This window comes from Corvus hawaiiensis, chromosome 2 (assembly GCF_020740725.1).
Source record: "Corvus hawaiiensis isolate bCorHaw1 chromosome 2, bCorHaw1.pri.cur, whole genome shotgun sequence".
Taxonomy (NCBI): Eukaryota; Metazoa; Chordata; class Aves; order Passeriformes; family Corvidae; genus Corvus; species Corvus hawaiiensis.
The window spans coordinates 30,789,500-30,803,676 of record NC_063214.1 but is presented as its reverse complement, the minus strand read 5'-3'; the positions used below and the strand labels follow the sequence as shown (position 1 = coordinate 30,803,676).

The 14,177-nt window shown below is 42.1% G+C and overlaps 1 protein-coding gene across 1 annotated transcript in view; it reads left to right on the top strand.

Annotated features, from left to right (window-relative positions):
* Positions 1 to 601: 601 nt before the first annotated feature.
* MAN1A2 (mannosidase alpha class 1A member 2) overlaps positions 602 to 14,177 on the top strand; it is a 135,986-nt gene continuing 122,410 nt past the window's right edge. The window contains exon 1 of the mRNA XM_048294063.1: positions 602 to 1,044. Coding sequence (XP_048150020.1) covers positions 737 to 1,044 — 308 coding nt within the window. The 5' untranslated portion in view covers positions 602 to 736. The remainder of the gene's footprint in view (positions 1,045 to 14,177) is intronic.

Here is a 14,177-nt window from a genome sequence, read left to right as displayed (position 1 = left end):
CCCTCAGCATCTCTGTGGCCTCCGCTGGGCCCCCTCCAGCAGCTGCTTGTCCCAGCAGTGCTTCCCCACTCACTCGCGCGGGGTCCGCAGCCCGGCCGCCCTCGCGCTCCCGCCGCCGCCGCTCCCGGTCCCGCTCCCGCTCCCCGCGCGGGCCGCGCCGGCCCCGCCCCCGCCCCGCCCCCGCCCCGCCCCCCGGGCCCCGGCCGCGCCCCGCGCGCGTGCGCCGCCCGCCGCCGCCGCGCAGGCGCCGTGGGGGCGGGCAGAGGGTCCGGAGCGGGACCGGCGCGGCGGCCGCTCCCGGCGTCGTTCGCAGCGGGGCCCCGGCGCGGCCAGGGGGATGCGCCTCCGCCCGGCCCGGACAAGGGGACGCGGGCGGAGCGACGCCGCGCGCCAGGCCGGGCTCCGGGCTGCTCGCCGCCGCTCGTCCCGCAGCCCCGCGGCCGCGGAGCTCGGGGAGCGCCGCTGACCGGAGTCGCCCGCTCGGGCCCGGCTGGCCCCGCGGCGAGGGAGGGAGGGGACGCGCAGGTAGCGGGGCGACCGCGCCCCGGCCCCAGCCCCCGTGGGGGCGGGGGCCGTCGGGGCGGCCCGGCCTCCCCCCCCGCCCTCCCTTCCCCCGGCGCCCGCGGGTAGGATGGTGATGGTGCAGCCGCCCGCAGCCCCCGAGCCGGGCCGGGGCCGCCCTCCGCTGGGGCTGAGGGGATGAGCCGTGCCCCGCCGGGGGGTCGCTAGCGGAAGGATGACCACTCCCGCCCTGCTGCCGCTCTCCGGGCGGAGGCTGCCCCCGCTGAACCTGGGGGCCTCCGCCTTCCCGCACCACAGGGCTACCTTGAGGCTCTCCGAAAAATTTATCCTGCTCCTTATTCTTAGTGCCTTCATCACCCTGTGCTTCGGGGCGTTCTTCTTCCTCCCCGACTCCTCGAAGCACAAGCGCTTTGACCTGGGCTTGGAGGATGTGCTCATTCCCCACGTGGACACCAGCAAAGGGGGCAAGAACCTCGGCGGCTTCCTTATCCACGGGCAAGGGCACGACGAGCACCGGCACAGGTGGGTGCCTCGCTCGCCGGGAAGGGAGCGGGACTGGGTGACAGGGAGATCCCTTAAAATAGGTGCTTTCCCGTACTGCTGTCCCTCCTCTCAGCGACATCCTCGTGTCTTCCCAACGTGTATCAACTTCTGAGCGCTAGCCTTGCGTCCTCCAGCTGCCATATGTAGCTGTGGCTCCATGTGTCCTTTCCCAGTGCGAATTTAGCCTTCTGGCGAGCGAGAGCTTGGAGGGCAAATATGAGGTGTCCTCCGGTGACTGATTTATTTTCTCACCCTGGCCAATTCCATGCATCAGCCATGGAAAGAAGGGGGTTAAGTTATGGCATTTGTGGAGACAGTATAAGTGACTGAAAAACTGCTGCATCTCTTTCATAGCTATTACGTACTTACTCAAAACAGCTGCTTGTTGCTGAATAGTGCACAAGAACTTTGATCTGCAAGAGACTTAATGCTGTGATCCGGAGGCTGTCAGCCTGTGATGTGCAGGACACAGAACTAGTGCAGGTGGCACAATTGCCTTTTTCTGGCCCTTAAAATCACTTGCTCTAGTGTTAATCCAGACGATTGAAGGTGCCGGTGGCTGAGTTTCCTTAATTGTATTTGCCAGCGTAAAGAAATTACAGATAAAATAAGAGTATCAGGGGTGGATATGCTGTATCAACAGCTTTTTGGGGCCACCTAAAGCTTTGTGTGGTGCAAGCCTCTAAATGTTCGGGACTGGATCATGTGAAGTTAAGCATTCAAAACGGAGGTAAAAAACCTTAAATGATGACTATACAGTATATTTGCTTCTAACATACTTCAGTTGCCTAAATCCTACCCTGCTGCCTGGATCTTAGTGAGGCTGACAGATCTCTTGTCACTGTCAAATATATGTTAAAATATGATGATGGGTGATAAAATGCCTGCTTTTCCATACTCAAATTAGTAATACAGGGAATTTTAAAGGAAGGTTACTTATGCTGATAGTGTTCCTTTAAAAACAGCTTAAAATATATCTCATTGGCATAAGAATAATTTAAAGTTTATTTGTATGAGATTAAAAGGAGAGGGTTTAATTTACTTCTCTTTATTAATCTGTTATGAGTTATAAAGAATACGTGAATACTATGGTATTTTTCCTTAAGGCATCTTTGCTGTTGGATGTCTTGGGGCACTTAACATGAGCCCTTTCTCCCTATCTGAAAGGGCACGGGTACTTAATATTTAACAAGGACTTATTTTGTCTATGATGTTAATTGCTGGTGTGGTTAAACGCTGCAGTAAACATAGGTTTAGACAGTCTCTAATATGCCTTTGAAGTTCTTGTCTTTCACTGTGTGAGTTTAATTTTTTGTATGTGTGATCTTATTTCTTAGCTTCCCCAGTCCCTGTGGCACATGCAGTCAAAATCAGTTTCTAAAATATAGGACAGATGAAACAAAAAGGAGAGTTCAGAAATGTTCAAAACTCCAGCTGTGGCTGTTGTACCTTGTGTTACCCAGTAGATGGGCTGTAGAAAAAAGGAGTCTGTTGATAGTGATAGTTCATATGAATCCTTTCCAGGTTTCCTCTTTTAGTTACTGAGGCCACAGCTTTAGGAATGAGGTACATACTTTTTTGTCTGTCATGTGTAGATAAGCAGTAGCTTACAACTGTCAGAGCTAAATGCATTTTGGTTGTTTGGGATCTGTTCTTAAAAAAAGTGGTTATCCTGACGTCAGTTAACTGTCCTACGGTTCCTGTACTGCTATGAACGTGTGTTCCTCTCACCTCCCCTCCATCCAAAATTTCCCTGTCACGTTCATTTTTTTAGTTGTTATTTGAGCAAGAATAGTTATTATTGCTGTTGTTTTAGCTTTGCAAACCAGGCGTATCTTAACTACTTAAAAAGTCTGCCTGCTTAACCTGCTTGTAAGACCCTTGTGTGAATGTCACAATATGCATTGTGAAGCAAGGTTATGTGCTTTTGTGCTTTATTTTTGAAGCAACTGCTTTGGCTGGTTACCACATAGTTTTATCAACGGGCTATTTGCCATCAGCTTGGAGCTGATGTGGTTGTTTACCATAATGGAAAACTGCCATTTTTGTTGCCAAGTTCTTGCTCCTGGATTGCAGGGACGTTGACAGATGATATTTTGAGTAAGTGTAGGACCTTCAGTGGTGAGCTCTAGATTACTTGTTGTCTCACTTTGGGGTGGAAAAATTTGTTCTGCTTACTATCAAGGGGCAAAGTCAAGCATCAGGTACTTTATGAGTGTTGGTTTTTTGGGCGAGGCAGAGGAGTTATGGTACCAAAGGTCAAGAGAAATTAACGTAATCCTAATATGAAGGAGGATGCAGTCTAAAATGTTAAGTGTGAGGATGGATTGGCAAACTGTATTTCCAGAAACTGAGGGGCTTCAGAACTAATTGGCTCAAAGGTCATTCATATGAAGTATACACTTGATTATGAAATGATGGGTGTTTTGATTTAGTCACTAAAAAAAGAAAGTGTTTCTTCAGTGGATGGTGGTATTGATGCCTATCAAATGATAAAACACACATCACATTATACTGCTCCCTTAGTATATAATATTTTAATGCTCATTTTGCCCCGCTCAAATTTTTAGTTTTGTAGGCTGCTGGAAAATATTTGTATTTCTGTCTTCTAGAAAAATGCAGCAGTGATGTAGGTAGAAAATCATCTCACGATCATGCTTTAGTGTTGGGTGTGCAAACAATGGTTCCCACTGGACTTCTCTGTATTCCTTGCATTGCTTTCCCACCTCTTCCCCTGGGCACCCTTGACATTCTTGAGTGCTTTTATTTTTATTGTTACAGTGGTTACCCCTTGCTGACATTAACTTTACATCTTCCATTAAATTGTTTTCTTTACTGCTCCTGTCCCTCTTTTGTTTTCCCCTTCCAAGCAGAAAAAAAGGGTGGGGGGGAAGCCCTACTCCCTTCTTGATGTTCTTAAATATTTATTCAAGAGTTACAGTGTTCTTGCCTATCTCTAGAGAAAAACACATTTTTTCTAAGAAGATGGTTAAAATCTGGGGTAAAACTGCAGTTTATGTTTGGGAAATGGACAGGCTGTATTACAAGGTAATACTCACTTCCAGCTGTTCATTTGATCTGTAAGCTCTTCCTGCAGGGTAGTGCGTGAGGAATGAGTGAATAATGTTGGGAAGGTGTACCACAAATTTTTGCCTTTGAGAGGAGGGAGAGTGGAAAAGATTAGTCCAGGACTTAGGAAGATACGTGCATACACACACTTTTAAAAAATCAATTTAATTTCCTGAAGATGAATTTCTTTCCATTTCAAATAGGATATTGCAGAGATTCTGGAATGAGAGCTGCATGGTTTTGAAGACACATCTTGCCAAACGAACTTGTGTAGCATCCAAAATTTGTTACATGATTTTAGATAACTGTAATTTTTCCCAAACTTCTGCATCTCTTGCCACACAAAGATACTTAAAGTGTTTCTTACTAACCAGTTACTTTTCAAGTGTATGGTATTTCATTCTTCAGTACCAGGTCTAAAAGATAGCTCTGGAAGTAAACCAAAACATTCTTACAGCTTCTTTGCATCTAATGTAAATGAGTGAGAATGCAAATGCCCTGTAATCTCCTTGATTTCTCAGATTTTTTAAAAATAAGATTAGCTGCAATATGAAAATCGAGAAGACTTGTTTCTTTAATGATGTGTCAAAGCAGCTGCTCTTTGTATTACTTGACAAAAGCTAAGGCCATTTCTGTGGCGAAAGTACATTAATCCTAGAGGCAATGAATAATGTAATTTTATGAGCTCAGAGCTACTTTGTAACTGCTGTTGGGCCAACGGTTCAGTCCTTCAGAACTTGTGAAGATGTCTCTTCAGCTGCTGAATTCCTATGTGTGCCTTCAAGTCAAAATTTGTGGTTTAAAAAAGCAAACCCACCAACCCTCAAGTCATCAGGTTGACAGCAGCTGCTGCTAATGCAAGTGACCACCTCAATGGCCTTGACCTCTGTGGGGCAGTGGGTATAGATCAGTTTAAATCATGCTTTTGACTTTTTGTTTCTGGAAAGCTGGGGAATATTGACTGCTGTATTATGCAAAGATGGAAGCTCTGCAGTCTGATATGACGAGCTGTGGGTCAGCAGCTGTATGGCAATAGTCTGAAAGTGCTCTTCTGTTGCTCAGTATGTGGTTGTAGCAGCTGCTGCCTCTACTCTTAGGGAGTGAAAGTAACAAAAATTATTCTGAGATGCTTTTGGCCTTAATTTCTTCTTCTAATTTCTACTTTAAAAAAAAAAAATGAAAAGCTTAATATGCTTCTTTTGAATCCCTTTATCTTCTCTCATCTATATGACTTAATTAGCCATAGTAAAAGTGGGCAGAGGAGATAATTTAGCTTCTATTACTCAGTGGGATCAATGTCTTCTGTCATCCTCTGCCATGCCATCAAGTATAAAAGTGCATAAAACTCTTTGCTCTTCCTTTCCAACTTTACTTGAGACACACTTCATTAATGTAATTAAGAGTATTTGCTATTGTGATTCAGGCAACCTGTTTTTTCTCCTTAAAAATCAGGAGCCACTCTAGTGTCTGTGCCCCAACTCCTACTCCATTCAGTTTTTCAGTGCATGAGATCGAGCCTGTCTTCAGAGCAGACTCCCCACAGTCTCTCTGGAATGTGGGCGCTGATGTTAAGCTGAGATGCTCAATCTAGAAGCAAGAATTTTCTGGGTGCAACATGCAGGAAATGCAGGTCCTCATGGTGATGCCTCTGGAGCCAAAGAGGGCAGGATAGTGCATTCCAAGTCAGGGTTCAGAAACATCTTGTATGTTCAGTGCAAAGTTGAGGTAAATGCCTGGTGTCAGTCTTCAGCTGCTGAAGCTTTTGCAAGAGCACTGACCCTCTTTAAATAAAGACTTTTCTCAGCTGGAGTTTTTAGTAGCCACATGTTATTCTTTTCTCTGGAGCCCCTGTTGAGAAGAGACTTGAGAGATGATGCTAGTACTTGAAGAATTATGGGAGTTTGATGTCCCACATTATAACCTTAAACTTAATTGTGATTTTTCCTGAAGTTGCTCTGGACAGTGGGAGAGGTGCCCTCTTGGATTATTTCTAAGGTTCTGCTGAAATTAGCGCTTTATGTTGTAGGCTGAGAAGTGCTTTCAATTTTGAAATACAAAATGCAAATTTTAGACCATCTGTTTAGATGTTCTCCCTCCTCCCCCCCCCCCCGCCATCTGCTGAACAGCCTACATCATATGTAGAGTGCCGCTTTCTTCATGTTCTCTTGCTGTACTCCAGTTCGTCAAAGTATTTCCTGTATTATGAAAGAGAGGAGTTGAGTGCTGGTGTTCTCCAGTTCTTACCCTTTCCAGTTAAAAAAAAAAAAAAAAGCTTTAACTTGTTGGTTTTCTGCATGATCTACACTTCGTCTACATGCTGGAAAACAATCAGGCGTGGGAAAACTGCAGAAAGCCTGGCTGGATTTAGGCCAGCTAGTGGGTGGGAGGCAGTAGCAATTTGGTTCATTTGGAGTTTTGTAGATTAAAATCTCGAAAGAACTTTAGCATAAATGTGGGTTGCTTGATGATGGTAGCAGTGTAGGCAATAGTAAGCAGTATGGCTAGTTGTGGGCATACTGCACTACAAGAGTTCCCCCATCTTCTGATCCTTTCAGTTTCATGTAGTAAATACAAACATCTCAATCCTACTCAGTTTGTTCTGAGTTACGGGTTTTTTCTTCCTTACAACAAATATTAGCAAACTTGTAATTTGTTTTACATACATGTGTGGTATGTGTACATGTTTTCATAACGATTGAACTGAGACTGAATATGGGCAAAGAGGAGGAATTTTGTAATGCCTTTCTTCTTATGTCCATCCCTATGAAGCCCGTAAAATTCAAAACGTGGTCAGTGACTTTATTCCACCATCCTTCACTTTTAATTATTGCAGTTCTCGATATTGAGAAAAGTCTGGTCTCGTGGGTAGGCAGCTGTTTCTCACAGTAGTTATTCAGGCTAACAGAGTAGGAACTTGGAGACGTGTGTTTGGGTATAGCTTGTGGGATTTGTTCTTTTCCCTTCATTTTCAGATGCAGGCTCGAGTGAGTGCTATGATCTGTCTTAAATCAGTAACTAGACTATCACTTTTTTACTGAAATTTAGAGTTCTCATGCAAGTAAACTGTGGTGAGAGGGGTGGCCAACAGGCCAGTAAGGGGCAAGAAAGGGAAAAAACAAATGCTTTTTCCTACTGCCTCAAACCTTGAAATAAAAAGTCTGAAGGCTCCAAATGTCCTGTATGACTGTAACTGGTTTATTTAGAGTGAATACGTGGAGGGGAAGATTGGGAAAGGTTTTTGTGACTAAGTTCTTGTCATATGTTTGCTCATAAAATTTGTAGGCTTTTGATTCCTTGTGTCTTTATGTTGTCTGATGTAGTGCCCTGTATAGAGCAAATTATGTAACTTCATCCATTCACTCAAGGATGTGGAAATTCTGTATTATTTTTGAGATCTACAGATACTAAATGATAAATAGTAAGGGAGATAGCTGTCCCTGGTAACTTCCATTCCTGCCATTTTTGTTTTTTTGAGTACCTAACCAGATACACTGGAGTTTCTAAAACAAACAAACAAAAAAGTTGAGAAGATAGGTTAATAAGTAAGCAGTAATATTCTTTTGTTACCTAGAGACTGCTTTTTAAAGGTCTTTTTGGCCTTGTCACCGAAGCAAGCAAAGTTTATCTGAACATGCTATGGACACATTGTAGCTCTCACTGATCCTTCGCTGTTCTCTACTCCCTCTTTTTCCCTGATCGATCAGTAGCAAAGGGTGACCTGTTAAAATAAGTACATTTCTGTATCTTGTGTGTATCCTGGTGCTGAGGGAAAGACCTTAATTGGAAACAGTGCTGAAGGAAGGATCACAGACCCCAAGAGTAGTTTGTGATACTTGTTCTGCTGCTAGTCAGTCTGCACAAGTGTAATTTTGAACCAGCCACAGCACGTGTCCTCTGTTCTTCACTGATAGAGAAGGGTGGTTGGAAATGAATGCTGTGGCAGGGAGGACCTGGCTTTTGTGGGATAGCAGTAGCAATGGGGTGTGTTTACTGAGGTGGTAGACAACATTGGGACAGAAAGCTAAAGTCCATTGATGTTTGAAATACAGGGGTGTGTTAATTCTGCTTCTCAGAGGATTTATTTGCCCAAACATTGAATCATATTTGTCATTCTGTCTTGCTACCTTTGTTCTTTTAAATATTCTTATCATACACACCTATGAACTGGATTACCTTGTATGTTGTATTCAGTATCAGTTTAGTTAATGTTTTATGTGCTATGTTACTTGTTAGTTACCTCTTAACCCACCAGAGGATTTTGTGCTTCCCCAGCTCCTTGCAGTAGCACTGCCATTGCAGCTTACAGTGGACAGCTAGCTATTTTCTGTGATTCTATTTGAGAGAGCAAGTTTGAGGTTTTCACTTGGCTTAACATTATGTAATCTGATCAGTATGGCATGAGCAAAATTACAGTTTTAAGGGAGTGCATGTGACGAAAGTATTTTCTTGCTATATAAAGCTTTAAGAGCTCCTCAATGAGATTACTTTGTGTCTGTTAACACCAGCATGCAGAAATGTCAATTTTCACAGAATCCTAGAATGGTTTGGGTTGGAAGGTACCTGAAAGAACATCAATTACTAACCCACCTGCCAAAAGCAGGGACACCTTCCACTAAACCAGGTTGCTCAAAGCCCCACACAGCCTGGCCCTGAACACTTCCAGGGATGGGACATCCAAAGTTTCCCTGGACAACTTGTTCCAGTGCCTCATTACCCTCACGGTAAAAAATTTCTTCCTAACATCTAATCTAAACCTTTTTCAGTTTAAGGCCATTTTCCCTTATTCTATCACTACATGCCCTTGCAAAAAGTCCCTCCAGCTTTTTTCGTAGGACACTTTTTGGTACTGGAAAGCTGCTAGAAGGTCTCCATGGAGTTCTCTCCAGGCTGAGTCAACCCCAGCTTTCTCAGCCTGTCTTCATAAAGAGGTGCTCCAGCTTTTTCTGTATGCTAGTAGCCAGCTGGAAGTCTTTTGCCAGATGACATTCATCTCATCTGAGTTTTAGCACTGTTTGCAGGCCAGCCAGGCATCTGAAGCTTGCACAGAGAAGCTGCATAAGTGGTTTCTCATTAATTTGTTATCATATCTCTCTGTGACCTGCTGACATGTTTTAAGGCTGAAGTGTATCATCAGGCCACTTACGAGCAGGTGACCATCAGTGGTAAGTCAAACTAATCCAATTTACTTTTTATTGGATCAACCTGAATGTACTTACAAAGGGTGAGAAAACCATCATCTGTGGGAGCGGTATATCCCTTAAACCCTGCAGTGGGAATGGGAAGATCACATCTCCTTGCTTTGACTATCCTGCTGGATAAACAAACTTGTGGTGAATATACTGGATTCTATTCCTGGTTTAGGTTTGTTGGCTGGTAAGAATAGCTTACAGCCATGTGCTGTTTCCTCAGCAGATTTTTTTGGGTATGTTGCTATCTTTATAAATGTATTGCATTTTGAGTGCTGTTTGCTGTTTTCCCAGTGCAAGTTAGAGGATCTGCTTTTGCTCCAGAATACTTGCATCCTTTCTGCAGTATATTTAGAAAATCATAATCTAGAGCTGACTTTCTGGACCACAAACTTCCTGTTTGTTTTCACCACTTTTATGAAATAAAATTTGCTGTATGCTTTAAACACAAAACTTGAAAAAAGACCTGCCACTCTTTTGGCTTGTTTGAGATGGCAGTAGTGGGAAAGATGCTGAGAGAAGAGGGAAGTTATTTTCCTGGTTAAGATAAAATATTTCTCCCCCCTCCTTTTTTCTTTCTCACAGAAAGAAAGTATTTTGTCTTGAAAAAAGGATAGCGTGAACTAGTTTGAATCAGAACCATGTTTCTAATGACCTTTTAAATCTCTTAATCAGTTTTATCTTGGAAACACTGATGACTATTTAATTCTAAACTTAATAATTGCAGATGATGCAAGCATGTGTCTGTTTTTTCAGTACTGTGATCACACATCCTTAGTTTCCTAAAGGCATCTGTTCTGTTGTCGCTGGCTTCTATTTGAGTGGAAAGTGTTCTCCAAGTTATTAAGTGACACATGTAGTGAATTCTGAATTGCAATGCACGGAGTTCTGGGGAAGAAAATATTGCAGAGGTGTAAGAGGCTCTTTGCATCATCGAGTTACAAGGGGTATCCTGGAATTTCATATTTCTAATTTGTGAATAATTCCACCTTCTACAGACAGTGGGATCCATGACAAAATATTAATGTGTCTGTGATACAGCCATTTTCTAATAAATAGAAAAAAACATAACAAATGTGCAATAATGCAAGCAATTAAACAAATTTTAACTTCAGTTTTGTCACTGTCTTGCACAAAATTATTTAAACTGGTTGTTACTCTGAGCTGTTCTGATTTAGATACTTAAAAACAGTCAAGCTGGATCTGCTAGTTGTTATACTTGTTAAATTGGTCTAGATCCATGCAGTGAAAAGTGCAAAGAGTTTCACTGTTACACCCATTTTTATGTGAAATGAGTTACTTTTTCACATTGTAGATGCTCAAAGGGAACTTAAATGCTCTTCAGTAGCTGTCACGCTGATAACTAAGAATTTTTGTAGTTTTATATTGTGTCTGGGAGCTTTGTCCTTCTGAGGGTCTGATACCTATGGAAGGATACCAAGGTATCTGTGTATGTGATATCTATAAACTGCCCAGTGAGGTTGATAATCAGTTGTCACTGCCATCATTTAAGTACTTGAATGTGGAACTTCAAAGCCAATGGCTAAGGAGATGACTGATATTTTACTGGCAGTTTTTATGAATAACTTCTGTATAAACTTGGTTCAGCATTTTCTTGAAGTGATATTGGTGAACATGGTGATTGGAAAGAATGCAAAGTTGTATTGTTAACCAAAGGAAGCTCTTTTGTGAAAACAAGACCAAAATCCATTCAAATCCCTACTCAAAACCAAACAAGAAACCCTGCCATCACCCCATCATTCTTGGTATTCCTTAATGTGAAAAAGATGCCGGGTTCTTTCCCACCAGTGTTTTTTTGTTGTTCTTTCTGACTGGCTTTTACTTTGCCCCATGTTGGCATTGCAGTACTTGGCAGCTGCTTGCTGGCCAGAGTAGGCAATGGGAGCAGTTTATTGACTCACAAAACCAAATGCCTAATGGTGACTTAGTTCTTGTGTGTGTGGTGAAACAATGGAATTTTTGTGATTGTGTTATAAGCACTGCATGTGGGCCCCAGGTCCTTGGTTTGGTCTGGGTTTTATACATCTGTAGTCTTTTGACATGTTTGTTTTGATTTCCATAAATCACTTGAGCACTAATTTTATTCAGATGGATTTGCTATTGCAGTTAAGCATTGTCGTTTGCTTGACACCCCGTCTCCCCTCTTTAGATGTAATTTTCTCAGAATAGCATCTGGCCATCACACTACAGTGGGACTAGATCATCTCATCTACTGCTGTTAGAAAGAAAAATGAGGCTTGACATATTCGTGTCAATTTGGCACGATGCCTGAACCATTATGGTCAATGAAATATGTGACATTTCAAGTGGTAATGTAACCTGCAGGAACACACTTGCAGGAGAAACTTGAGGCAGTGCAAAGAAAATGCCACCCTTACTTGGGCTGGGAGGTTCAGGTACTGACACAAGCCACCTGATCAATACCCATCACAAGATTGTGGTTTAGTCCATTAAGATACTTAATTTTGGTAAAAATTTTTCAATCTCTAGAATTTGGTGGTGGTGGTGATCCTGGGAAATTTAATGTGCCTTTTGAGTTTAAAAGAAAAAAAAAAAAATCCAAGGAAACATCTATGGAGCTTCCTTTCATACAGTAGCAAGTAACCAACTAGCAACTAACCCAAACTCTGAAGTAGTGTGTGTAACTTTAGAGTCAGTTGTAATTACTTCTAGCAAATTTGTTTTGAACCTTCATGGATTCATAGTGTAGAATTTTTAGAAAAAAAGCAAGCTGTGTAATACTGTCTAGTGTTTTACTAAATAGAAAATACATGGAAGCATAAAAAATTTTAGGTATTCCTTAAATATGATACTTAGTAAATTCATTTTTCTATATCTGAATTCTTTTAAGAAGAAAAAATTCTGGAGCCTGTACAGACTGTAAGTAGAGTTCTTCCAAGCTGTCTTGAAAAATTGCCTTGAATTCCATCAGCCATAACCTTGCTCTTTCCAGCTTTAAAGTGTATTTAGTAATGCTTAAAATAGAATGCCTTTTGAGATTTAGAAACTCTTGTATTTACATCAAACTGTTCAAACACATTTGTGGCAGATGGTTTTTGGTTTTGTATTTAATTTTCAGTTTCTACTCTACCTTTCCTTTTTATAGAATTGTTCACTTATTTTTAGCAATTTGACCCTACTGTTTTCAGTTCAGTGCTCAACAGTTGAAATACAACAGGGCGGTGAAAGTGGCAAGGGCCATCCAATGGCTCTCTAGTCCAGGACTTCTAAAACAGCAGCGTCATCTTCTATGCTCTGTAGAGATGGAAAAGCTGGGAAGGGAGGAAAGCATGGGAGGAGCTGGATTGAAGTGTAACCCAGAAATTTTTCTTATATTCCTTTATACCATGCTGTTTTTCACAGCACAGCCTTTGGCCCAGCCTTTTTCCTACAAAGGCAGGTGTGGCCCTGAAACGTGTTGTGGTGATGGATGGGCAATACTGCCTCTTGTTTTAACCTGTTAATAATGACTGAACTTTAATTCTGAGAAGAAAGAATGAGTAAAAGCCTCCATAAAACTAAAGAAATCCTCAAGAAAGGAAGCCACATTAGGCTTTGACAGCCATCTTAAATACCATGTTTTGTGTTATTTATTTTTCCCCATACCTTTTTTCTGGAATACAAAGTGGTAATGACTGATGGTGACATAATATTTATAGAGGAGGGAATAAAACTTCCATTTCCTAGTCTGAGTGCTTGATTTTGCAGCATCTTTACTTTAGGGGTGGAAAGAGCTTCCAGCTAATATTGTCTTCCATAGAATATTATGTGGGTTGGGCTGCAAGGATATGACCTTTTGCCACACCATTAGTTTTGAGAAATAGAGTCTGTCTTTAAAATTGCCATGGGTGAGTGTTTGGCATCTTCTACCAAGCACAGAGGTTCTTCAAGCAGGAGATTCACAGCAATCATTTACTGGCTCATGCAGAGAGCCTAGCCAGTTAGGCAGTTTACTCTGGATTAATGTGCTTACCCAAGCTCAAGGACTCCCTGCTGGCCTGGAAGGTATAAGGTAGGAAAGTATCAGCCTCCTTTGATCTCCGAGTGGGTTGATTCTTGATCTTGCTGAGTCAGCTAATTCCAGTTCCACTTTTTTCTCAGCTTTTATGCCTTTTTGAGAGGTACTATTTTTCTCTTGAATTAAATTAATGTCTCATCAATTACACTCTTTTTCTTACCCTTTGTGGCTTATAGCTATGAGAGAATCCTCTTAAAAGGTACCAGTTTATTTTTGGAGGAGCTCAGCCCAAGCTCACACTGGGTTTTTGGGTTGTAAAAGAGTTGAATTCTTGGTTTGGTGATCTTGGGACTGTGTGCTTGTTTACTCGGGACCAGTATATTTGAAACTATTAGACCTGAGCTCAAAGTAAACATGACTTTGATGCCAGTGAAGTAAAGGGTTGTATGTCTTTTTCCAGTTCGAAAATTTTCATTAGTCAAATCAACAGTGTTATCCTGCTTGAGTAATCTCTTTCTTAATTATATGCTGTTATAGTGTGGATGTATTTGTTAGTGAAATGAACTCTTTTTCATGAAAGAGGTAAGAATGTTGCCATAATAATTTTAAGTAATGAAACAGATCTTAATTTAATCTTCAGGGAATCAAACATGGGACTATGACTCGCCACGAGCTGCATTTTGTTGTTGGGAATTCAGGGAGTTGTATATGGTGCATATATGGTGGAGAACGAAGAAATTAGACTCTAAATGCTGGATGCATATGTTGTTTTATTCAGCAAATGAACAGAGGAAGATAATACTGTGTACTATGTACTGTTTCTAAAGCTCTCTGAAAAACCTGAGATTCTATTGATGAAGACAATTCAAAGATCAAAT